Source organism: Ochotona princeps, chromosome 3, assembly GCF_030435755.1.
Source record: "Ochotona princeps isolate mOchPri1 chromosome 3, mOchPri1.hap1, whole genome shotgun sequence".
Lineage (NCBI taxonomy): Eukaryota > Metazoa > Chordata > Mammalia > Lagomorpha > Ochotonidae > Ochotona > Ochotona princeps.
The window spans coordinates 92,815,550-92,842,640 of record NC_080834.1 but is presented as its reverse complement, the minus strand read 5'-3'; the positions used below and the strand labels follow the sequence as shown (position 1 = coordinate 92,842,640).

At 52.8% G+C, this 27,091-nt stretch overlaps 1 protein-coding gene across 1 annotated transcript; it reads right to left on the bottom strand.

Annotated features, from left to right (window-relative positions):
* Positions 1 to 27,091, bottom strand: TMEM44 (transmembrane protein 44). Its single transcript, XM_058662096.1, has 10 exons — positions 26,955 to 27,091; positions 24,015 to 24,141; positions 21,554 to 21,647; positions 20,547 to 20,716; positions 20,072 to 20,158; positions 17,135 to 17,308; positions 15,837 to 15,968; positions 13,374 to 13,478; positions 7,730 to 7,888; positions 1 to 122 (listed from the first exon to the last, which is right to left on the bottom strand). The coding sequence occupies exons 1-10, from the start codon at positions 27,089 to 27,091 to the stop codon at positions 42 to 44; spliced, it is 1,266 nt and encodes a 421-aa protein (XP_058518079.1). The 3' UTR covers positions 1 to 41.

The window sequence follows — 27,091 nt, the reverse complement described above, 5'->3', positions numbered from 1 at the left end:
CAACCATCCAAAGAGAGGTCCGACCAAAACAGTATCTGATATCACATCCTAGGAGCCCTTTCTGGAAAAGGCGGCATGATTGTGCATACCTGCTCCGAGTTTAGTGCCTCCCAATACTTCTGCTGCAGACAAAAAAAGAGAAAAAAAAAACGTTGGCCGGTGTTTTCCACCCTATTCCAGGGCAGAGCTCAGCAGCCCTGGTGGGCTTGGTGAGCCTCAGCGGGTGGGAGGCAGAGGGACAGCAGGCCTCATGCGAGCAGAAAGCAGCAGTGACCGGCAGGGATAATCAGTTAAATGATCAATAGTGTTATGGGGATCATTAGCAGGGGCAAGCAGGTCCTGGAAAAAATGACCATCTATAGATTTACAGATTACTATTATTAGAAATTATTAGCAGTGATAATAATAAATCTCCCCATTTATTAGCCACATGGTTAGGATGAATCACCACTAACCCATAAAACTCAAGAGATGCACATAAACTCCCCACCCTGAAATACGGGCATTATGCAGCAGCCAAGATTCATTTAATCAGTGTTTGCTGCATCGTTGGTTTTACTCCAAACCTCAACTATGTGTGACTCAAGTTCTTGGAGAGCTGCATCGAGTGATCCGCTCTCCTCCAGCACCTCATGCCGGACTGGGGAGACACGCATTTCTGACTTAGAGCTGTGAATCTGCAAATGTCTGTTTGCTTGGTGTGCATGCTGCCTGTTCAACTGCCCGTTTAAGCAGGCCACGGGATTTGGGGTTACTATCACTTTCGAATGAAGTCTCCGGGCAGCATGAGGTGCAGTGGACACCTGCACCCCACGCTGGAGTGCCATGTCCGAGTCCATCTCTGCTCCCAGTTCTCACTTCCTGCTGATGCACACCCCAGGAGGCGCCAGATGACGGCGTTCCTGTCAGCCACCCACGGACTGAATTCCTGGCTGCTGGCTTTGGCCTGGCTCAGCCCAAACCGATGCAGACGTCTGGGAAAGGAACCAGCAGATGGGAGATCCTCCATCGCAAATAAGGAAACCCTGTGATAATAGCTTCCACCCCAAACACCAAGAATATTTCATTAAAGGACTTTATTTTATAAGACAACCTCTACTGTTTAGCTGTTTAAATTTCCATTTCCAAAAAATTTTTTTACTACAGGATTCTCAATCATATACACAAATTCTAAAACGTCTAAAAGCCACCAATGACATATCCTGTTTTATTTGATTCAGCTCCCTAATGTTTTTATTTGCTCAAGTGTTTTAAAATAAATCATTTGGAGGGCCGGCACCACAGCACAGTGAGTGAGTGAGTGAGCCACCACTTGGGCACCATTCTCCTGTATCAGAGCTCCAGTGTGAATCTCGGCTGCTCTGCTTCCGATCCAGCTTCCTGCTAATGTGCTTGGGAAGGTGGTGGGAGATGGCCCAAGCACTTCTGCCCCTGCCACACATTCATAGGAGACCCAGAAGGAGTTCTGGGCTCCTAGCTGTGGCCTGGCCCAGACCTAGCTGTTTTGGGAATTTGGGGAATGGCTTGAAGAGACAGAAGATGTCTCCTCTGATAACCAACCCCCCTCTTTTTCTCTCTTTCTCTATCTCTGTGTTTGTGTGTTCCTACTTCTGTCATTCTACCTTTCAAATAAATATCTAACCTTCTAAAAATCATTTTGGTTGGTGTTATGGCATAAGGGTAAAGCCACCATCTGCAGCACTGGCATCCCATATCGGCATTGGTTCGAGTCCCAGATACTCCACTTGCAATCCAGCTCCCTGCTAACGCACCTGGGAAAGCAGCAGAAGATGGCCCAAGTCTTTGGGCCACTGCACCTATGTGGGAGACCCAGAAGAAGCGCCTGACTCCTGGCTCCTGGCTTCCATCTGGCCCAGCCATAGTGGTTGTGGCCACTGGGTAGTGAAGCAAAGGCAGGAAGAGATGTCTCTCTGTAACTCTGCCTATTAATTAAATAAAATTTAAAAATCTTGGTCCTGGAGCGATAGCATAATGGTTAAGGTCCTCGCCTTGAACGTGCCAGGATCCCATATGGGCACCGGTTCTAATCCTGGCAGCTCCACTTCCCATCCAGCTCCCTGCTTGTGGCCTGGGAAAGCAGGAGAGGACGGCCCAAAGCCTTGGGACCCTGCACCTGTGTGGGAGACCAGGAAAGAAGTTCCTGGTTCCCGGCTTCAGATCGTGGAACACCGGCCGTTGTGGCCACTTGGGGAGTGAATCATCGGACAGAAGATCTTTCTCTCTGTCTCTCCTCCTCTCTGTACATCTGCCTTTCCAATAAAATAAATAAATATTAAAAAAAATCTTTTTAAAAGGTACTAAAAAAATACAACTGATAATATAGTAGGGGTTAAGAAGTTAAACTTACAGTAACGTGCTGATCCTCATATTTAGAAAATATGGAGCTCCATGCAGACAAATGTTAATTTGTGGTAATTACAGCTAGTAATATTTGTCTAATAAAAATGACTAAATGCAGCGTAGCATCCTGGAACAGAAAGAAACCACTAGTGGCAAAAGGTGCAGTTCAGTTGGCAGTCGTGCACTCAGACTGGTTTCTGACAAGTGTAGCATGTGTAGGAAGAGCATTAGGAAGACTGGAACCAAGCCACCCAGAAGCGCTCTCTCTCTGCCTCTGCTCTGTAAATCTAAAGCTCCTCCAGAAAACAGGGCTCACTATGCCAAGCAAGCAAACAGGCCTCCTCCATCCCCCGAACCCTCTAAGGGCCTCACCGCGTCCCAGCATTCTAACATTATAGATGAGTGCCCCCTAGCGGAGACAGCAGTCAGGATTTTTAAGTTAATTTTTTTTTAAAGGAAAGGCAACGTACCTAGGACTACAATTAACCTTTATCTGTGACAGGTTTCTCCCAATCCCCTCAAAAATGAAAAATAAATACACTTATATAGTCTTTTCTCTGTTCCAAGAGCAAACTGTGCTCATTACAGAAAGAAAATTTAAAAGCCCGTTAGATTTCCATTCTCTAAGAGCCTTTATATTGTTTTCGAAATTGTTATTTTCCCTCAGTAAATCAATTTTAAAGGCTTAGTTGTTTTCATTTCTTAATATGTATTTATTTTTACTTTAAAGACAGAGTTAGGAGAGAGAGAATCTGCTGGCTCTTTCCCCAAGTAGCTGCAACACCTGGACTGGGCCAGGCTGAAGCCAGGAGCCAGGAGCTCCTTTCAGGTCTCCCACGAGAGTGCAGGGGCCCAAAGCCTCGAGCCACCCTCTGCTGCTGTGTCAGGCCCTCAGCAGGAAACGATTTGAAACTGGCTGCAGCCAGGACTCAAACCAGTGCCCATACCAGATGCTGGTATCACAGGCAGAAACAGCCTACTATCTCACGCCTCCATTTTATTTATTTGTTGGTTTGTTATGTCAGGGAGACTACAGGTAGTAATTCAGTGCCTCCTGTGGGGCAGGCACTGCCCATCTTCACAGGGGTGCTCGGGACCTCCGCATCCCATAGTGGAGTACCTGGATTGTTGCCTGGCTCCATTCCTGAGACTAACCGCCTGTTCACTCACATGCGAGAAGGCAGCAGTAATGGCTCAGGTACTTGGGAGACCCAGGATTGAATTCTGGACTCCAGTTCTGAGCTCGTGGCTTTGGTGGGGCCCGGCCCACCCCAGCACCATGAGCAATCTGGGGAGAAAACCAGTGGGTAGAAGATCTCTTTCTCTGTGTCTTTTGAGTAAATGAAAATGAACGTGACAAGTCTTGAAGCCTCTGAAACATCATGCTGTGGTAACTACACCGCACAGTGCTGGGATGGTATGCTGGGACTAGGCCACATCACGGCTGGGTGAACGGGACACAGGAAACTCCCACAGACCCACACGGGGTAGTCAGACACCCCACACAGGCTCCTGACATGGGTGGGGAGCTGGGGGAGCACTGCTGGCGGCACAGCCCAGTGGACTGTCTTACAGTGGAATCTTACACTCAAGGGTTCTTGTAAGTGAGGGTGCACTCTGATTTAACCATGAAAGCACAGGGCAGTAAATGCATCAGTCAGTCACGCGGCCGCTGGATGTTCAATCATGATTCATGTACTGTCTAGCTCAATGCACTGACTTCACAAGTCAGGCAGGGCACAAGCTGGCTCCCTTCTGCACACACACACACACACACACACACACACACACACACACCATGCAAACACAGCAACCATTGCAGGTAAGAGAAACGGCATTGTTCTATTCCCACCTCTCGGGACAGCCACCATGCACCCCAGCCCACCGCTACCCTGGTGATGCCCTCCCAGACCCAGCCATGCTGTGCAGACGGCTTCCCTGCCTCACACATCATGATCACTTCTGAATGTCTGGACACTGGCCCTCAGCCCTGTGATGTGGCCAGCACGCACTGTTTGTGCTCTCCCTGTCCCAGAAAGTGTGCATCTCCCAGCCCCCAGGAGCACCATCCCCTGCCCCGCCTCATGCAGCTGGGCTGAGGCACCAAGGAAGCCTGAGCTGGGGAGGGTGGAAGCCAGAGGGTCCTGCAGGATGCAAGGGTCCATGTAGGGAGGAGTCCCATTCCTCAGGGCCATGGGGTTGGGCAAGACTTGGCAGGGATCACAAGGCTTGCAGACCCGCCACACACACGACAGCTTTTCTGCTCTCCTAGGGTCTGGGTGATGACTTCCTTTTACCTGGTCCCTTACAGACTTTCCCAATCTGACCTGGCAGGTTAAAGCTGCAGCCTGTGGTGCCAGCATCCCATATGGTGCTGGTTTGAGTCTTGGCTGCTCGACTTTCTACCCAGCTCCCTGCTGATGCACGGGGAAGACAACAGATGGCCCAAGTACTTGCATTCCTGCACACTTGTGGGAGCCCTGGATGAAGCTCCTGACTTTGGCCTTTGCAGCTGCATGGAGAGTAAAGCAGCAGATGGAAGATCTCTTTCTTTCCCCCTCTCTCTGGGTAGCTCTGTCTTTCAAATAAGTAAATCATGAAAACGAATTGCACCCGGGGTAAAAGGAGCATTTGGCAGAGTGGTTACCATACTGCTTGGAATACCTGCATCCCATTGGAGTGTTGGGTTTGAATCCCAGCTCCACTCTTGATTCCAATTTCCCACGAATGTGCACCCTGGAAGGTGGCAGGTGACAGTCTTGAGCTGCTGATGACAGTCCTGGCTTCTGCTGTAGCATCGTGGGTATTTAGGGAGTGAAGTGACAAGTGCACGGGAGCTCTCTTCCTCTCTCTGCCTTTCAAATACTAAAAGCCAGCTCCGTGCCTTTCACCACACCATATGAAGGCCTTTGCCAGCATTCAGTTCCTGCCTGCATGTACAGCCCGGCCCGCTCTTGGCTCAAAACAATGGTGAGGGACCTGGCACAATGGCTCAGTGGCTAAATCCTCGCCTTGCACATGCTGGGATCCCATGTGGGCACCAGTTCATGTCCATGCTGTTCCACTTCCAATCCAGCTCCCTGCTAGTGGCGTAAGAAAGTAGTTGAGGACAGCCCAAAGCCTTGGGACCCTGTACCTGTGTGGGAGACCTGGAAGAAGTTCTTGACTCCTGGGTTTGGATCAGCTCAGCTGCGGCTGTTGTGGCCACTTGGGGCGTGAGCCAGTGGATGGAAGATCTTTCTGTCTCTCCTCCTGTCTGTATGTCTGCCTTTCAAATAAAAATAAATAAATATAAAAACAAAACAAAGAAGGTTGAGATGCCCACAGCATCTTCAGCAGATGCAGTGTGGGAGGAAGCTCATTTGCACACCTGTCATGCTGAGCTCACAGGAATCCGCCTGGCAGGTGGGGCGGGATGGAGGGAACACACAATAGTGGAGCAAAGCAGATGACAGAGTTGAGTCCTACCTCCACGCAGAAAAGAAGAGGACATAGGTTAGAAGAAGAAGAAGGATTGCACAATAGAGAAATGGCCCTAACCACTCCAAAGACGAATTTCAGACTGCTCAGGCTCATGGTCTAATCTCTATCTTGACAGAAGGTTAGTGGCTCAAGTCGCAGCCTCCAGAGCCAAGGTCCCTTTCCCTCCCCTCAGCCCCTCCCCGATCTCCCAGTCTCTTCTGCCACCAAAAGTCACATTACAGTCAGCCTTGTCCCTCCTTCCTCCAGCCTGAGGCCACAGCTGAGACTGCTGACTCCACGCTGTGGGTCAAGGGCCCACTTCCTGAGATCAGAACCCAGGACCACATTGGAAGCCACCCCTAAAGGGGCAAGCTCCCCAACTCAAATCCAGCTTTCCAGCACCAGCAGCGATACCGTGGTGTAACGAATAGAGACACTGCCTGTGATGCCAGCACCCACATAGGCGCCAGTTCAAGTTCCGGCTGCTCCACTTCCAGCTCAGTTTCCTGCTAACAGCCTGGTAAGAGCAGTGAAAGATGGTCCAAATGCTTGGGCTCCTGCATCCTAGTGGGAGACCTGGATGAAGCTCACAGTTTCGACCTGGCTGTTATTGTGACCATGTGGGGAGTAAGCCAGTGGATAGAAGACATATCTCTTCCACACTCTGTAACTCTGACTTTTAAGCAAACCCTTTTTCTTTTTCCCTCCCCCCTCCTTTTTTAAGGGGAATGTTCTGATTCAATGGGTCCAGGAACCAGTAACAACTAAGTGACCAAGAGAACCAGGGGAGTTCAGAGCTGGTGTTACACCATCTGTGTACTCAGAATGAAAGCATACTTTGTTCATAGGTGCAAGTATTACAAATTGGGGACTGAATTTATAAAAGTGCTAAGTCTGGGACCTGGTGCAATGGTTCAACTGGTTAATCCTCCCCTTGCAAGAGTAGTTCATGTCCTTGGCTGCTCCACTTTCCATCCAATTCCCTGCGTGTTGCCTGGGAAGGCAGTAGAGGATGGCCCAAAGCTTTGGGATTCCTATGGGAGGTCTAAAAGAAGCTCCTGGCTCCTTACTTTGGATTGGCTCATCTTGGCCATTGTGGTCATTTGGGGAATGAATCAGCAGGTGCAGAATCTTCCTGTCTCTCCTCTCTGTAAATCTGCCTTTCCAATAAAAATAAAGAAATCTTTTTTTAGTAAAAGTAGTGTTAAGTCTGGTGTCCAGCACAGGCCCCCCTGCATGTGACATCATTGATCGAGGGCAAGGAAGCCGTGGCAGTCAAGTGGGTGTGGGAAGCAGCAGCACTTCGTACAAGCTTACCATTTAGGGTGAGTGTCTGGCTCCTCTGTTAAGGCACTGATTGGGGCATCCTGGACCTACCCCAGAGTAGTTGGGTGAGCTGGCTGCTGACTCCAGCTTCCTGCAGGCCTCAGAGACAGCGGGGGCGGCTGAAGTCACTGGGTTCCTGCCACCACCCACATGGTAGACTTGGATTGAGTTCCCAGCTCCTGGCTTTGGCCCAGTTCAATCCCATTGTGGCTACGAGGGGAAATGAACCAGTGGAAAAGCGCCCTCTGTCTCTCCAGGCATCCTTTTTGGTCAAATGAATAAGTATGTGAGTGCATGATTCATGCATTTATTTCCATAGGGCTTGGATGTGCCCTGTGACCCTGGAGGGGCTTGGCCTCAGTGTTGCCCTGCCCATCATGACCCTGAGGCACTCTTGGTTGCTGACAAGGCTGTGGGGAGATCTCCTGCACAGGCTGGGAATGGAGATGAGCCCTCTCACAGCAGCTGCAAGGTTAATTCGGCCAAGGTCAGGGAACAGCAGCGCAAGCTCCCACCCAGCAGGTGCCCAGTGAGTGAATGCTCCCATGCCCCGCCCCACCCTGCAGGCCGAGCCCTGTACCTCCAAGTCCGAGCTGATGGAGGAGACCTCAGAGGAGCTGCTGGAAGACACATGGGCTCGGATGACCTGCACGGGAGGATATGAGGGCGGCTCCTGAGGGAATGGGTCCTCAGCCCTTGTCTGTCCATTGCCGGGCAACCTGGTAGTACCGCAGCTGGCCTGTAAGGTATGTGGGGGCAGGCAGAGGCACTCAGGTGATGAGTTGGTTTTGAGGAGTGGCCCAGAACACACATCTTGAATGTTCACTCCACACCCATCTCCTGGCCATTTGGTCTCCCCAGGTCTGGTCACGCCCTTCCATGAGAGTCTGTGCTCACAGTCAAGGACACAGACATGCCTCCTCCCAGTCCCACAACAGCAGATCGTTCTCTGTTCTCTCACGTCTGCTGCTGCTTCTCACCTAGCTCAAATGTTTCAGGCAGCACTGCAGTGTTCACAGTTTGCTCAACCTTTGTACCCCACCACTAAGGCACTTTAAGTCTTGCCCTTATAATCAGTGCTGACGTCAGTAAGTCACATTTGACATCCACAACTTCAGGGTACCTCAAGGGCCAATCTCTAGAGGTGGAACTGCTGGGTCAAAGGGCATATGCATTTGTAGCTTGGAAAGCTATAGCCAAGAATAATGCATACCATAGAGACTTCACCAACACACCCCCATCAGCAGCGCAGGTTAGTGAGGTTTAAGGGAGAAGGAATCTAGGGAGACTGCCTATTATTTACCTATACATCATCTACCTACCAATTATCTATCATCTATCTTTTACCTACCACCTATCTGTCCATAATCTACTACCTATTATCCGTACCTCTACCATATATCTACTTATTCATCCATCTATCACCCATCCACTATCCATCCATCCATACATTACCATAATCATCCATCATCCATCCATACATACATTATCCATCATCCATCATCATTCATCATCCATTCATCATCCATCCATTCATCCATCATTATCCATCTATCCATCATCCATCCATACATACATATATACATTATCTATCATCCATCATCATCCATCATCCATACATAATCTATCATCCATCCATCATCACCATCCATCATCACCCATCCACCTATCATCCATCCCTTCACATTGTCTCAGCTGACAGCTTCCTCAGAGCTCATGGAAGCTCCAACACCTTGATTTACAGAGTTCTGCAGGAATGAGGTCATGCCCCTGGACCCAGGATAGAGTGAAGAGCTCTTGGTCCAGCATCTACCACAGATGATCCACATGACCCCAGGATGAAACATGTGCCCTCTGAGTCTTAGCTTCACAGTCTATGCAAGGGCTGCCATCCACTGTCTTGCCTCCTCTGAAGGGCTTCAAAGTCAAGGCTTTGGTTGCAGGAGAAGAAGGGCACTGAGCACAGGATTCCAAACCCAGCAGGGCCTTGGCTGGCTTTGACCAATTCCGTGCACAGTTTCCTAGAAGAGTCAGCATAGCAAATCCACGGAAGAAACCAAGGCAGCATCCTGGAAGCATTGCGGGACATAGGCAGGTGCACCATCCATCCCTGGCCCCCTCCACACTGCCCCCCTGTGCAGGTACTAGGCAGAACCCTCTGGGTGAGGGTTGAAGAGAAGCAGAGGGCTTGGTCAAGCTCAGGTTGAGTTCTTTCAGTTCCCCAAGTCTGACCACACCAGAGCCCTTGATGAGATGGAGTTTTCAGAGGCTTCAAGCAACAGCCAGGGACTGGGTCACAGGACCCCACACCGTCACCCCTCTAGGCAAGGTCCACCATGAGGCTGCTCCTGGCGCCACCCTCCCTGCATGCTCAGAAAACCTTTCCTGAGGACCAGCGCACAAGTGGCCAGCTGTTGGAAGGAGTGATGAGGGAGCCGCCCAGTGGCTCTGGGCACCCACACGCAGGTGGCCTCTGGAGGCGCAGCACGCATGAGGGGACTTCATAGGCTCACACACCCAGGGTTTTCTCACACTCATCTTCCAGGAATTTTTTAAAGGGAAAAACTAAGAGAGATTTCAAAGAAATGTTTTTGGTACCCAAGTAAGCTTGTCTTTCCATTTCACTTTTCCTTGAACTTAGGAATGTACTCATGTTTACCAATGACACAATCCAGGGACACTGTCTCACCATGGTCCTGCCCAGTGAGTTATTCATGTTAAGCCAAGGCAATGCTGCTGAGCAGGTGCAAAGGGGCAGTGAAGACAGTCTGTACTCAGGGTCTGGAATCAGGCAGGCTGAGGTGGTAACCGATTTGAGATTCTTAAACCACAGGCTCGGGGTAATTATATAACCTTTCCGTGCCTCCACTGAAAATCCTCCTAAAGTATGCATCATTTAAAAACAGCAACAGAAAGAGGCAGAGGGTTGACTTCAAAGGGTCATGGTGAGAATTTGCATTCACAATGAAAGCAAGCATTTATCAAAGGCTTACTTGGTGTCAGCTGCTCCCCGCTCTGCCGCTGACACACCGTGTGACCTTGAGCAAGTTATCCAAACTCTCTGTGCTCCAGCTGTTTTCACACAGACAAGGAAAATGATCCCCTCAGGTGGCTTTGAGTTGATGGGAGTTCATCTAGGAGAGCCCTTAGAACAGTACGCCGGCCTGCACCAAGCACAAGGAAGTGTTGACTGCTGTCCCGTACTCAGACCCTGGCCAGGGGTCAGCTCCCTGCGGGAATGATGCCCCCGGAGCTGAGGGGGTGGCTTCCAGCCGGGTGACCCACCAGACACCAGGAGCTGGGTACACTTGCTGGGAGTTGCTTGGGGCGCCCTCTGGTGGACAGAGAAGGAAGCGGCCAGGTGGACACTCAGAGGCACACTTGCAAGGCACCTGTCCCCAGCAGAATGCTGGGGGAGGAGCAGGTGTGTGTGTCGGGGGGGCAGTTAAAGTGAATACAATGATTGCACGTATTCCCTCCAAGAAGTTGTATAATTTAAAGCTTTCTAGTGCAAAGCTTTGACAACACACGGCCAACATTGCCGGTGCCACCACCCTGTCCCCTATCAGAACAGCTAGGAAGCTGACCTGGGCTCCAAGTTACAAAAGCAAGCTCCAAATCCCTCTGAATCTCCAGACATCACACACAGGGGTGGCGGAACAACAGCAGGTCAGGGTTTTCCTCTGGATAGCCGAGCAGGAAATCCCCTGAGAACACTCTCAGTACCCACCTTCCATGAGGGCCCAGAACCAGCAGGAGACAGGCACCATGAAAAGCAGAGAGAGCAGGAAGCGTTCTGCAGAACCTGCTAAATGGGCAGTGGGCAGGCAGGGGGCTGCTGAAGCTCATTCTGCCCGGCACGTTGGGAAGGCCTTCGGGGACAGGATCAACAGGGTTTGAATGTGTCCCTCCAAGGTCCCAAACCCATATGCCAACAGTATCTTCAGGTCAGGAGACCTGGGATCTCGCAATGGCGCCAGTGGTTCTGCAGGGAGAGGGAGAGGCTGTGCCAGCCCCGGGACTCTGTCTCACCAGGGGATGGCCACTGCCTGGTGTCGGGCAGTGAGAAGCCTGCCCTCCAGAAGCTGAGATGAACGGCACCTCGTTCCCGGGCTTCCTGCCCCCCAGGACCACAAGCTGGATAAGACATCGTTCCTTATACATCATCTGCGATCAGGTGTTCCGTGGGAGCAACAGAAAACAAACCAAGACTGTGGCATTGGAAGGAAGTGTGAAGGATGAGGAAGAGGCAGCCGTGCAAGGAGAGTCAGCAACAGTTCCTGGCGCCGGGGAACAGAATAAAGGCCTACGCAACTGCCGGAAAGGGAACAGGTGCAGGGAGGGGTAAGATCTGCGTGGTCGTAGAAGTCTCAGTAAACTCAGATTCCATTCTGAATGAAAAGAAAAGCCAGACAAAGGAAGGAGGAGATACAATTTGCATTTGTAACGGTTCCTTTAGAGGGTGCAGATGGAACGGGAGGGACTCGCAGAAGTGGGAAGGCAGGCCTATTTTAGGAAAAACATTTATAGGACTGGGTGGATGGGCACTGGGGGTGGGGGCAAGGATAGTGAGAAGAGGTTCTTGGCTCCAACCGCTGCTTGGACAGGGGATGGAGGAGAATGGAAAGGGAGTGAGTTTGCGACTAGAATTGCAGGATTCTATGTTGAATATGCAAGAAGTCATGTGGTGCCGAACGGGCCAGTGGGCAGGCCAAGGCTTGAACCCGGAGCCCAGGGAGAAAGGACCACCGGGCACTGACAGATGGCGGCTTCTCAGAGGGCGGGGGACCCTGGGGGGTCAAGCAAGCACCAAAGAAGGGGCCTCTCTCAAGCCGGGGCTTGGGGCACACTCCCCGCACTCCTCCAATGTAGAAGCCAAGCGGAAGCCCTGAGGAGAGAGCCTGGGAGAGCAGCCGCAGCCCAGGGAGCGGAGTCTCCCTTCGCCCCGGGGGTGGCCATGGAGGTCACGGGACCTGGACAGGCACAGTGTTCAGTGGGACGGCCGGGTGTGGCGGAGGGGACCTCCAGCCACTTCCTCCCACCCTCCCCTGCGGCCCCACAACTTTACCCCACCTGCCACACCTCTCCCCTGCATTCGTTGTCACCCCCACTCCCCTTCTGCCAGCCCTGCTGCTGGTCCCTTCCTGCCCCGGGGTCTCCCCATTACCCCCCACCCCTAGTTTCTAACAGAGCGGCAGCCTCCTGGGGTCCCCTCTGCCTCAGAGTAATGGATTGCCACAGCGGGCAGGTCTGACCCCTGTCTCCACTCCTCATTCCAGAGGGGGACAGAATATGGAAGCACTCCCCCCTCCCCACCTTTGGCATGCGGATTATCTGGGGGCTCCAGTCAGCTGACAGTTAATAGAAGTAGTAGGAAGGATGCCTGACATCATCCTCCCGTGTCCTCCGCATCCTACCTCCAGATGACCACACACCCAGTCCACGGTCAAGGCCATCTGCTTAGGGACTAGTGATGCGGCAGCGAAGGGCATTTCTGAGGGGACCCTAGCACGTGCCCCGGGGAGGGAGCTGCCTCCAGAAGGGCTGAGGGTCTCGGTGCCCAGCAAGGCTGCCCCTAAGCTACTGCACTGGCCTCCCCTCCCTCTCCTCCCCCACCAGCCCGAACTTTTTCTCCTTTTCCAGCCTAAGATGGCATATCCTTTATATGCTCCGGGAAATGGACTACAAAGTTAAACGTGGTTCAAAGGTCCTGCGATTTTTCCACAGCGTGCATTTTTCTGCACGAACTCTTTGAAAACCCCTCAGTAGAAGCTGCAGTGAGCCGGCAAGCCCGAGCTGCCCTGCCTCTGTGTATGTGCTAAGTACAGGGGACATTTTCTCTTCTCTGGTTACTCTTTCATCAGTTGATTGACAAGCCCTGGCCATGGAACCTGAGAGTGAGGAGGGTAAAAGCGTCTTCCTGCCGTTGGCCTGGCCCCTCCACCGTGGCCTCGGATCGAGCGCCTCGCAAACACGTTTCCATGCCTCTGCCTGCAGAGACACTGGCCAGAGCCGCGTGGGGAGCGTCCACTCCAGCCGGCCTGCAAACCCATTTGGTCTGATCCTGCAGGGGGCGCTCGAAAGTCAATACATCCACAGCAGGCTAATTTTTAAGGGGATAATTTTGCAGGATGCCCAACCGGCCTTCCACCACATCCTAGAGAAGCCTTCCATGACTGTGTCCCACCCTTCCGGACGCCGGACTGGGGTCCAGGGGCGCTCACCTGCTGCACGGGCTCGAGGGTCAGCTCCATGTATCGCTGGATTCTTGCTGTCACATTCTGTGACTTGCCAGGCGATAGGGTGGTGAGAGGCAGCCAGTCCGCCTTCTTTTAGATGGGAGACAGGAAGGAGAATTGTCAACGTCAGGAGGTGTTTTCTAAGAACAAGGTCCCATTTCATTTTTTAAAAAAAGGTATTTTGTCTGTTTTTTTTTTAAGATTTATTTTTTATTTGAAAGGCAGATTTACAAAGAAGGAGAGACAGACACAGATCCTCCATCTGCTGGTTCACTCCCCAAATGGCTGCCAACAGCTGGTTGCATGCGGGTGCAGGGTCCCAAGGCTTCGGGCCATCCTCCAGTGCTTGTCCAGGCCACAGGCAAGGAGCTGGATAGGGAGTGAAGCAGCAGGGAACAAACCAGCATCCACGTGGGATCCTGGCACTTGCAAGGGGAGGATTTGGCCACTGAGCCATGCTGCTGGGCCCGAGTTGGGAATTAAGAAACAAAAAGCAGCGGTTGTTTAGTGCCCACCCCTAGACATTCTAACTGAATTGGTGCTGGATAGTGTAAAAGCTTTCCAGGTGGGTCTAAAGTGTCACAAAGACCGGAGGCCAGTGCAGGAGGCATCATTCCTGCATCAGAGGCAGGCTGAGGGCTTGCTGAGATGCGGCTGGCGGGGCCCCAGCCTCACCTGCAGACTTGGGCAGACAATGTCCAAGCATTGTCCAGGCACCTCGCTGTAAATGATTGCTAGAGAAGAAGTTGCAAAGCACTCTGCTTCTCTCTTTGGAACACAAGAATGCTTCAAAAAGTTCATTGGAAATGGAGCTAAGAGGTAAGCTTATTTTGCTGTGGAAAACTGAAACCCATGCACGCAAAGAAATCTTGGGGAAAAAAAAAATTCATGGGAAAGGTCCATTACGAAAAAAATTAAAACCTACATAGACTTCAACATTTGTTGTACCAAAATAAAACTCACCGGGGCTGACATAGTGGTGTAGCAGGACAAAGCCTGCATCATGATTATCTCATGAGCACTGGTTTGTGTCCCGACTGCTGCACTTCCAACCCAGCTCTCTATTTGTGGTCTGGGAAAGCAGCACAGGTTGCAAGGCCTTGGTTTCCTGTTCCCATGTGGGAAATGCAGAGGCGGCTCCTGGCTCCTGACTTTGGACTGACCCAGTTCAGTCTGTCGGGGCCAGGAGCTCCATCCAGGCCTCCCCCATGGTTCCATGTGGGGCATCTTCCATTGCTTTCCCAAGCACATTAGCAGGGAGCTGCATCTGAAGCAGAGCAACGGGGACTTGAACTGGTGCCCATCGAGGATGTCAGTTTCACAGGCCGTGGCTTAAGCTGCTATGCCCAGGAACCATGAACTTTTGATAAAGAAAAACTGCTTTAATCAGAATAAGATTTGGTTGCTTAAAAAATCATCTGATTGACTCAGTAAGAGGAGGCAAACACATTTACATTGAAAAATAAGTCATTTTCACAGGTGGTACAACATAATGACAAATGTTGGCTGCTTTTGTAACTAGCTCAGGCATTTGGTGCAAGAGTTAAGATACCACTTGAGACACCCCATTCCCCGGCGAGGCTCGGTGACAAAGGGCGGTGGGGACAGTGGGTGTATTGAAGCCACATGTGCAGGTGGGATTCCCCTTGGGATGAAATATTATTGGATCACACCATTTTAAAATTAATATATGCATTGATACAGTACATGAATTTATATGTCATTTACAGAATAACAGAAGTGGATATTTGACTATTTCTTTGATACAGCTAAAAATATCCTGTTCATAGTAATAGAAAAAAACTTAATAACCTCTTGTTTTTGGAGCAGGCACTGTGGTGTAGAGGGTTAAGCCGCCATCTGCAGCACCCACATCCCATATGGGTGCCTTTTTGCGTTCTATCTGCTTCACTTCCAATCCAGCTCCCTGCTAATGTAACTAGGAAAACAGCAGAGGATGGCTCAAGTGCTCGGGGGCCCTGCATCCACATGGAAGACCTACAAGAGGCTAATGCCTTCAGGCTGTTGTGGCTGTCTGGGGAGTGAACCAGCGATGGAGAATCTCGGTTTCTCTGCTTTTCAAATAAAAATGAACAGAAAAAATTTAAAGAGTTCTTTTTGTAGCAGTAGGAAGGACAGAGCAGGGGACATGACAACTCCAGCTCCTGAGTGACATCGGCAGACTCCACCCCTCCCCTCTGCAAACATCACAACTTTCTTCTGCTGGGAAAGGGAAGGGACCTAGCGCAGTCAAAGCTTTAGACGCCAACACCAGGTTTCCTAAACGACCCCGAGCTAATCTCAGAGGCCACTGCAGAATTCCCATGCCCCGCCCCATCAAGGCTGTGTCCCCCGCCCCCCAGCATGCCCCGCCCCACCCTGCCGGCTCCTGCCAGCTCCTGTTGGTGCCTGCCATAGACACGGTGGAGGAAGCAGCAGTACTGAGACCTTGGCCTCCTGCTTCTCCTCCTGCTCAGTGCAGGTCAGCAGGGCTTGTGTGTCTGAGCTCTGGCTGGATCCAGCGGCCAATCCCAAAGCCCGAGGTAGCTTGCTATTCATCGCGCAGGACAGCAAAATGATCTGAGCCGTGGAGGTTAAGGCACCAGGACGTGGATGGAGTGCCTTCCGCGGCGTGCCCTGCCCTGCCCCTCCAGCTGCCCGCCCCCCAGCCTCCCTCTTTCCCCTACTACCCCTCCCCGGAAGGATCCTGCTCCAGACAGACCTGAGTTCATCTGATGGCAGCCCCAAGTGCGACTCTGGGTGTCTCCATCCCTACCAGGGCCCATGTCCAGTGAGACCCCTGCCCTATATAGAGCACTTGGTAAGCAAATGGTCATTAGAGACCATTGAAGCATGTGTTTCCTGAAGGCTCAGCTCCTAGCAGGTGCACACATGGTGGCCATGAGAAACCAGAGGCAGGAATGAAATTCATGCCCGCCCAGGCCAAGAACGGCAGAGGCTGCAAGAGGCAGTGACTCTCCCCTCCAGCCTGCGAGTGTGGTCCTGCTTTGGTTCGGGGCTTCCAGCCTATTCTCTCTCTGTACAGACACACACACACACACACACACACACACACACACACACACACACACGCAGCATGGCCTCTGTCCGTGTCTCTGGCGACACTCCTAGCTCACACAGTCTGCCTGCCCTCGTGGTTCTCATCCAAGGTCATCAGGGTTGGCAGCACGTCGGGTCACACCCCCGAGGTGGGGCTGACAAGTGGTAGCTTTAATCTCTCAGTTTTCCAACCCAGGCGTCCACAGCAAAGGGAGCAGAAAGCAAAGTGGGGATCCTGGTCTTCCCCGTCTCCCTCAAACCCGCCTGGCACTGCGGGCAGCTCCAGGCCCTGCTGAGACAGGCAAGGTCAGCAGCAGGTGGAGGCTCCCAGGAGGGCCATGACCACCCAGGGTGAGATGCCCAAGCGGGACGCAGGACGGAGCCTGGAACATGGCTCTTGGACCTTAGGATCAGGAACCTGCCACTCTTTCTTTCGTTGTTTCACAGACTCACTCCTGCCACGAGGGACTTCGTGTTACTATAAAAGCAAGCAATAAGCAAGCAAAGGCAGAATTGCAAATAATTGCATTTGTGTCTTCCTGCTCTTGGCCTCAAACTGCCTCCCTCACAACTGGGAGAGATGGGTCCAGTGAGTGCGCATGGGAGCAAGCCAGCAGCTGCAAGGGCAGGAGACACAACTGTTTCTGGCCACAGGTGGTTGAGCCCAGCTGGGCTGGGTTGGATACAGCAATGTCCAGCGAGGCCCGGCCAAGGGAGATCAGGAGCCAGGGTGCAGCTCGCAGCAGGTACTCCGGCTGCCGGTCGTGGGCCACGATGGCCGAGGCATAGAGGAGGTCGGCCAGGGCTGACAGGGCCCTGGGCCAAAGACACAGGCAGGAGAAGGGCTTCCGGCGGCAGCACTGTGCGGAGAGAGAAGAGCTGGGGCCCCACCCCGCCTCCCCCAGCTGGGTGGGGGCAGAAAAGACCCAGCCCTCTGTCCAAGGCCACTCCCTTGCCGTGCCCAGGTCTTTTTCCTTTTTTAAAGATTTATTTACTGTTCTTAATAGAGTTACAGACAGAGGGAGAGAAAGAAAGTGAGATTTTCTATTGCTGGTTCATTCCCTAAATGACTGCAACAGCTAAAGTTGGGCTGAGCTGAAGCTGGGAGCCAGGAATTTCTTCCGGATCTTCCACGTGGGTTGCTGGTACCCAAGCACTTAGGCCATCTTCTGTTGCCATAAGCAGGAATTTGGATGGGAAGTGGAGCAGTCAGGACTTGAACCAGCACCCAATATGGGATTCTGGTGCCACAGGTGGAGGATTAGCTAGATATGCCATAGCAGCTGCCCATGCCCCCTTTCTTAAAAGCGCCAGCTCCCCCTTTAGCATCTGGCTTTAATTGAACCAGAAATCTCCCTGCTATGGGGACCAAGGAGCTCCTTTTCTAGGTCCAACACCCTGGATGCTACCCCCATGGTAGTGGTCTTTATTGCACTCCTTGCAAGCTCAGAGAGCTCCTAGGAGAGGCGGGCCCAGAGCCTGGCCAGATCCATGCCACCAGTCCCTGGCTGAAGGCAAGGCAAGGCAGGGCAGAAGGGAGTCTGAACTGTGGGGAGCCAGCCCTCCCTGCTCTTGGGGCTGCTGGTGCAGAACCAGGCCAAAATGGGGAGGGTCAGGGGAGCGAGGGATGATATTTCCGGACACCTGAAATCACGGTGATGAAAACTTGAGTTCCAAAAGGTGAATGTGTGTTATTTCCAGATCAAGTAGTCTGTAGGTGCCATGAACACGTGGACACATAAACACTACACATGCCTAGTTAGGTGGCAGACACCTGGACGAATATATACGAATCTAAATGATGCAGAACTTAGTTTCTTCATGAAGTGAGACTCACGAGAATAAAAGAAATCCAGCGGGTGGGTAAAAGCATGCCTTGGTCAACAACTGGCCTCCGCGTTTGACTCTAACTAGGGAAAAGAAACAGTTGGGACTGTGACCTTGTCCTCTCTGCCCTGTGGTAGGGTTTATGTCCAAGGCTCCCTGTACCTGCCTGTCACCCACTAAACACAGGTTCACAGAAAACAGCACCCAGCCAGGATAGGTGGGAGGTGGCCCTTCCCACACATGCAGCAAAAAACAGCTGGAGGTCCCCAGGGTTCCCTCCTAACCCAACCACCCAGAATCCATCTAGGGAGGACAACCATCACCCACAGCCAGGGCAGGGTGCCCTGCAGAGCTGAGCTGGACCACCAAGCTTCCTACCCTCTAGTGGCTGCCCAAGCCGGGTACCCCACATGCTGCATCCCCTGTCTCCTTCCAGGGTGGGCCCTAGGATCTGCGTGGCTCTATTTCTTTGCAGTGTCAGATACACAGGTAACTGTCTGAAGAGCGGTGCTGGACTACGGCCACAGGAGACGTGCCTGGACCTCTGAAGCACCTGCGAATCCCTTGCCTACAGGCAGGGAAGAGGTTGGGAATACTGCCGGGCAGGGGCTGGAGGCAGGCAGGGTCTGCTCCAGCCTCCACAGAGGCCACGAATGACTTCTCTTGGTGGTAGCACAAGGCTCATTGAACTAGCACCTTTGTCTGGGCGATGTTCTGGGGGTGTTATGGGGGGGTGCTACATGCTATCTTCCTGGGAGATGCTGGCATCCTAACCCTCAAAGCCTGTGAATATGGTAGCCCCATTAAACCACAATACTCTGGGGGTGAGGGTTCTTTATAGACTCAAGGATGGGCATAGGTTGTTTGCTGTGGTGTAGTGGGTTAACTATTTACTTGCGGCACCACCATCCCATATTAGAGCCCTGCTGCTCTGCTCTGCTTCCAGTCCAACTCCCTGCTAATGCACCTTGGAAGGCAGCAGGTGGTGGCTCGTGCTTGGGCCCCTGCCCCCTGTGTGGGAGACCTGCATGGAGTTCCTAGCTCTTGGCCTGGTCCAGCTCCAACTGTTGTAGGCATTCAGGGAGGGAACAAGCAGATGGAAGATCTCTACTCTCTTTTTCTCTGCCACTCTGTCTTTCAAAAAACCTAAATGATGGGCTGCACTGATCCTGGCTGGGGGTCTGGCCGAAGTTTCGGTCTCAGATCTGTCTGCACAGCAGATCGCCCACATTCACAGTAGCAGGTGGCTGCTCAGGCCTCCCCATCAACTTTCCCCAGGCTGTGTTTTCTTAGCCCCCACCTTCTCCACCACACCCCTCGTCTGGCTGGGCAAACACTACCCCACCCTCCATTGCAGGGGGGCAGGGGAAGTACAGGAGCCTCTTCTTTCTGCTTGGCAACTGCCAGCATCACTCTCTCTTCCCAAGAGCACCGGAATCCCCCGTTTCACGTCCCTGCATCTCCCCTAAGAGCCCAGGGCACCCCAAGGGCAACTCAACTCATGCGGATCTGCCTGGGGTCCACCCTCTCACAGGCATGTGTGCCTGTATTGGGACGCCATCCCAAGCCTCCTTGTCATTAACCAGACAGCTTCCAGCGAGGCTCAGGACTCCCTGAGCCAGCCTGCCACTCTGCTCTCACACTTTCCCTCACTGCGGCCACGCCTGGTGGCGCCTCAGAGAAACCCAAGGGTGTGCCCCTTGACCCCTACCCCATGACCTGGGACTTCCAGAGTGTTGCCAGGGCCCCCAAAACCTGCTCCAGGACCCACACTTCCAACCCCATCCCAGCCTCACAATTCGGGAGAGTGGGGGGATCCGGGTAGCCCAGGAGCCGAGGGCAGCAACCACACCCAGCAGGTAGCCGAGGGTTTCAGCATCGTCCTGCAGGAATGAGGGAACTGCCATGAGCACTTTGCAGACTTTTTCTACCAGCCACTGAGCCTGCCTGGCCCCCAGCCCTCTCCACCCTCCACCCACCCGGGGCATCCCTCAAACCACCACTCCCACCAGCCACTGAGCCTGCCTGCCCCCCAGCCCTCTCCACCCTCCACCCACCCGGGGCATCCCTCAAACCACCACTCCCACCAGCCACTGAGCCTGCCTGGCCCCCGGCCCTCTCCACCCACCCGGGGCATCCCTCAAACCACCACTCCTACCAGCCACTGAGCCTGCCTGCTCCGCAGCACTCTCCACCCACCCAGGGCATCCCAAGAGGGAAGGGACCCTCACTGGCCCGTGCATCCCACCCACAGTGGGTGCTCAGCCTCACCTGGAGCAGGTTTCCCAGCAGTCTCCGCTGTGGCCCTCGCACCACCAGGGCTGAGGCCTTGGGGACAGCAGCCCAGAGCATCCAGCCAGGGCCCAGGCTCAAGGGCAGGGCCAGGGCAAACACACTGGTCCTGAGGTGTCGCCTCCTCTTCCTCTCCCGGGAAGCCCCACCTGCAATAGACATCAAAATCCCACATGGCTCCTGGAACCTAGGTCCCTCCTAGGGGAGAAGTGGAGCCACCCCAGCCGGGGTAGGTGTATCCTCTGGCTGTTCAGGTCTTTCCAGCCCTACACCTGGCACTTCACCTGCCCCAGGCGGGGTGATGTCATCATGATGTCATCTTTCATCACACAGAACTGGAGCACGCAGCACAGCCCCCACAGACTCAGCAGAGCCCGGCGAATGCATCAGTGAATGGAGGGGCATGCAGCCAAGCCCCTGAGCTCTGAGCAGGGTAGACTACCACAAGCATCACTTGGGGAAGCTTCCTGAACACCGACGAGGGCCTCTCCTCTGAGCAGGCCTACCAATATCTCCCTCCTGGCAGGAGCAGGTGGCTGAGAGCCGAGGGTGAGGCCCAAGGTCACTGCTGGGCTACTCATTTGTCACTTCTGGCTTCTGCCTTGGCTGCAGTGCTCCCTTCATATTCCCAGCATCCGGAAGTTGTGGGCTCTCTGCTTGTCTTTCCCAAATTTGCAAGCTGGGCAATCACTGATGATCACATCCCCAAAGCCAGGTACCCTCCTCCCCTTTCCCTCCCTCATCCTGGCCTTTGCATACCTAGAAGGTCCCAAAGTCACGAATTTCTCCGAAACCTGCAGCCCCTTCCAGCCCTCTGGTGGCCCACCCTGTGCACACAGCCCCCAGGTCCACATTTCGGCTGAGGTCGGATCTGGTTCTTCAGTGTCCATCAGGGGATCAGCTCCAGGTGCAACAAGGAGCCGGCACTCAGAATTCTTGTGAATGAATGGATGAATGAAGACAGGAACAGAAGGCCACACACTCACCTGAATTAGACTTGAGTTTGGATCCACAGACTGGGAAGAGAATGAGCAGGAAGTTCGCTAAGTCAACAGCTGCCAGGTAGGCACCAGTGAAAACCTGGGAGCGAAGGGAGATGGAGTGTGGGTTTCCCAGCAATGGGGCAATGCAGCACATGTCACCTAGGGCCTCCTTTGTTATGTGCCCCACACTGACGGAGCACCTCCATGCGTATTCCTCAGCACTGCCTCCCACCATGCCGAGAGGGAGCCTTCCATCTTCATTTGACTAAGAAGGACACAGGTGTCTCAAGGATTGATCCCGGTGTGCACACAGTGCAGCGGTTGAAATGCCACTTGGGGCACCTGCACTCCATATTGGAGGACCTGGCTCATATCCCTTAAGCTACTCAAGCTCATATCCAGAGTTCTGGCTCTGCTCCAACCCCAGATTCCTGCCACTGCACACCCTGGAAGGCAGCAGGTGAGGATGGCTCAGGTAAGCTAGCTCCTTGCTATTAACATGGGAGATGCACAGTGAGCTCTGGGCTCCTGACTTCATCAGGCTGGTCCAGCATGCGCTGTGGTTGGAAACTGGGGTGGAAGACTTCTCCCTCCCCCACCCATAAAATTAAAATGAAAGTAAAAAATAAATAAGGGCCTGCTCCATAGTGAATTCCCAGTGGTAGAGGTGGGACAAGCACTCAGCCCTCTGCTTTCCGCTCCATGTTCTTTACTGCAGGAAGACTCTTCGCTCTGTAACTGTGGCTCAGGCCTTCCATTCTCTGGGCCTCAGACACCGGAATAGGATCCTTCAAAGATGTGTTCATATGCACACATTTGACTTTGGAGAAACTTGAAACTGCTCCCAAGCACTGCTTCTGCACTGCCAGTTGGGGAAGGGGCCCAGCCAGCTCTGCACCAGATGGGGCTGGGTTCAGGGCTGGAGATACTGTTAAGAGTAATTGTCACAATTTACTGAGCATCTACCAGGTGCCAGTTAGGCCAGAGACAAGGCCAACAGACGATGAATATTGGGGCCGAGTTATGGGAAGTAACCAGGCAGAACCAGGTGATCTAGGGTGCTCAGGCCCGTGCAGTAGGTGTGGATGGCACGAAGGTGTGAAGAGAACAGCTCCCCTGCTTGGCAGGGCCTGGGGGAGCTTCCAGCTGTTTGGCAGGGCAGGGCAGATTTCTCTCTGACCACCTTGACTCAGTCTCACTCCCTTTTTGCATGGACACTCAAGCACCCCAATAAGAATTCTGTAATCTATTGAGGTATTGTTTGCCCCTGTGAGATGGCTTTGGCAACCAATGTGAGCTTGAGAGTTAATGCTATTGATAATGTCTTGGTGAGAGGGCCTGTAACTGCACACGGGAGTACAATTAAACCCATGGCGTTTCTGGACACCTTATTGTGTGCCTACCCATCGCCCTGAAATCTGGTGCAGACATATAGCATGCCTTCTGGGAAAGGGCTTAATAAGAATTTTACAAAGTAATGGAAATGATGGGAATATGAGCGGAAACTACTATGGCAAAAAATATAGTTACTGTGACCTTAAAGGTTAGCCTGTCCTTGCAACTCTTTAGAGCATAGAAAATGTAGCTGTTTTAGCCATTTTCATAATTTTTTAACTAGAGGAAATATAGGGTGATTTTATTAACATCATAGAGATATACTTTTGATTATTATTTGATTGTTTATGAGGTTGTAGAGCCTGCAGTTGTAGGGGGATTTAATGTTTGAAACTTTTTGTCTTAGATCTTTACGTTTTTTCTCTTTTGATGTATTTCTCCCACTAAGTGATAGATAAGTTGTGAAAATAAAATTTAGTAGGAATGTTTTACTGATTAGTACGTAACCGTCTGTGCCTCGGCCTTGGAGTTCTGGCTGTCACCTAATGGCTACTTCTGAAGAATGAATAATGGCTTGCTTTAAAGAAACTGATTATAGTAACTTACAGAATTATCTTTAAGAGCACCTGGTTGACCATGAAGTAAAAATTAATTGAACATCTGTGCATGCTGCCTTAGTTTTGAAGTTAAAGGTAAGAAAATCAAATGTGTGTGCAGAGGCTTGTGATGTGTCTAAGTAAATAAAAAGGACAGCTTCTTCTTGAGCTGTGAGAAGAAGGCACCAAGTGACAGTGTCTGTGTCTTTTCTTGCCGCCCACTCCACGCACCCTTCTCGAGTTCCGAACTCCCGCCATGGGGAGCTTATGGAAGAGGCAGAGAATTGTCATACACAGGGAAGGCTTTCCCCAGCTGAGAATCGGGGAGCAGGGAGCCATGTGTAGCGATCATGATGGAGAGAATTCAGAGAAGGCAGAGAGATCCATCCGCACCTCCAGGGCTTAGACCCTGAGACAAAACTATGCCTTGCATGTTGAAGGAGCAAGCCAGGAGCCATTGCAGCTGCAGCTGAGCAAGCAACACCAGGCCTGCACTGGTCCCCAAGCCACTGCCACCTGCAAGCCCAACCTACCTGGATAGTGAGTTGCCTGGCCAGAACGGCCCCAACAGTGTCACCCAGGCTGGCCAGGAGGCAGCCCACAGCCCACACAGCCGACTGCTCCTGTCTGCATCTCTTGACACATCTCAGGTAAAGCAGCCTAGGGTGACAAAGGTATGGACACAACACAGAGGCTGAGAGGTTGGGAACAGGCCACAGCAGGTGTCTGAAAAGGGGTGACCATAACTCCACATCCGTAGGAAGTGCTTCCGACCCCAGGGGTTCAGCAGGTGTTTTTGAACTTGGGTCTTTGGACTGGAAAAGAAAGGATGGCAAGGACCCCACCAGAGCCTCTGGTCAACGAACCCATGGCAGGAGCCAGACCTCATGAAAGATGGGGATGCCACCTCTTCAGTGAAGAGAAAGTCCTTTCCTGCTCCAAACCAGGCCGAGGCGGTTTACTAAGCTGCCACTCCGCATAGACAAACTGACTGCCATGTTTGATCGGGGCTAACATTGTCACGCAACCACAGTGGTTAACTGTGGCGCTGCTCTGAAATGGGAGCAGTGGCTCCTATCAGCCTGTGTCCGAGCTGCTGGCACTGTGAGCTCACCTCCCCTGAGCCCGACTCCCAGCTTCTGGCCCTACAATCCCCTTGCCCTCCTCTGCACACACCCAGGGATAAGTGCGAAAGGGCAGGGCGGGCTGGAGGGTGCCCAGGCCCCTCTGTCAGTATCTCTGACTGCATTTCAGAAACGTTTCATTCCAGGTATCTCCTTGCTTATGGAGAAACTGAGGCACAATTGTGGCTCCTTGAGCCAGCAGGTGGGAGCCTGAGTGATGGCGGGCTGGCTTAAGAGCCAGAGGCCCCAGGGAATACAGGATGAGCCTGTATTGGATATGGGCTTTTAGACTCCCAGACATTTCCCGCACTTGCCTGTTTGAGCGCTAAGCTCCCAACAGGATGTACCTGTAATCTGAAAGCAGTTCAAGGCCAAAGGTGGAGACTCTCAGAGCAGGGATCCAGATTAGAAATCACTGCCTTGACAGGGTCTGGACCATTGGCCTCAAAACTCCACCTATGAGGGAAATTACAGGACCTGTGGTCTGACCATGGAGTGCATATGTCACGACTGGGTTTACTCGGTTTTTGAAGCCTGTACAGTGGGCTGCATGTCCAGAGGAGCCTTGAGGGACACGACACCCAGTTCACTGAGGCCTGTTCAGTGGGCTGCATGTCCAGAGGAGCCTTGAAGGACATAACACCCAGTTCACTGAGGCCTGCCGGAGCACATCTAGTACCATGGAGTGCAGAACAAACTGGACAGCTTTCCCAGCAAAGCTTTGACAGCAAGTATCTGGGCAAACTGACTCTAAGGTTGAGTGTGTCAGCCAACGGACCTTAGTAGGATTTCCTCATCCTTGGAGCAACAAAGTCAACAGCGCTTCAGAACCAGGAAAACCACTTTAGCAGTGCCCTCAGAACATGCTGCACACTGGGGACCCTGGGATATCGGGTGCCTGTCCCCCGTCCCAGGGCAGTTTAGCAGTGCCCTCAGAACATGCTGCACACTGGGGACCCTGCGATATCGGGTGCCTGTCCCCCATCCCAGGGCAGTGATGTGGTTGGGCTGCTGGGAACGTCCCTCTTCCCATTTCCCCCAGATACATGAACAAAAGGAGATTGAAAACCTTTGTCATACCGACTTTCCCCCATTCCTCCACCCTCTCCACCCTAATCAGTGGTCCGCATGAGCATGCATCCTTAACTATGCAAACATCATCAAAACTTCTAAGAATTATAATTTTTTAAAAAGAAATCACTGTCTTTTCACTGTCCCATTTGAGAGAGGAGAAAACTGAGGCCCCCAGGCAGGGCTCAGGCCACAGGGTTTTGGCCTGCACCTGCGGGAGGCAGCGGGGTGTTCCCTGGCTCTGCACCAGCCGCTCTCAGTAGCCAGGGAAAGACCGATGGGACAGTCAGGGACAGCCAGGGACAGCAAGGTTCCCAAAGTAGGTCCAGCCCCAGGCAGAGGCCGACTGTTCAGTTGGGCATTGCCTCATTTCTCCAAGTCCGTGCAGGGTCCAACAGCACAGGCCTCAGAGGGCAGAACCCTGGAGTCTGTGGCCTTCAGTCCTTAACAGCTGGCCCCTTTAAGAGGTTCTGGAGTGTTAATTCCCTCAAACCCTGGGGTGCTCCCCATCTCCTGGGGCTAGGCCAGGACTGAAGGGGTTCGTGAATGTCACATCTGGCCCACAGGAAATGTTCCACTCACTGTGCAGTGGGGTTGCTATAACCTGGACACTCTATCATGCTCTTGTGGGGGGGTGAGGGGGACACTCACCTGGTGAAACATCCCTTAGGGTGCTGGCCTTTCTCCCTGCCAGGGAACACTCGAGGGGCCATTATACTTGGAACTCACTGTGTGGGTTCCAGAGCCTGGGAAGTCCATCTCTGGTAAGGCCCTTCTGACCAAACCACTGCAGGTACAGCAAGGGCTGTGGGCCACGCCCCTTTCCAAGTGAGAAGGCCTTGGGCAAACTGGACTTGCAAGGAGAGGTTGAAATCCCAGCAGAGCAAACAGTCGTGATGCTTAACAAGTACTTGCTAAGTGGCTTGCCAAGACTGGCATTTAACCCTCCCAGTTATCCTGTAAGGTATTACCCCCAGTTACAAGAAGCCTAGAGGCTTACAGAAGCGAAGTCACTGGGGAAGAACAGACAACAGGACCTAGAATCCGTGGTATCCAGTCCAGGGCCCCGCCATGCACTGCACCCACCCAGCCGCCTGCGTGGAATCCGGAAAGAAGTGTCAGACTTCAGTCTCCCAAGAAACATTCAATAGGATCCTGCAATTGTGTTTTCCGTTCATCTATGCGCCCGCCCCCTTCCTCTAAGTCTCCACGGGGCAGCGCCCACCCCCAGCCACAGACCCGCCTCCGCTGCGCGGGTCCTGGGGACCCTTTCCTTACAGCGCATGGGCAGCGATCCAGCAGGAGGCGACGCAAATCCACAGGCCGAAGGAGATGCAGACGCGGTGGCGGGCGAAGCAGCGGTCCAGGTAGCCCCAGTCCCAGAGCGCGGGCGAGGGGCTAGGCGCCTCCCCCAT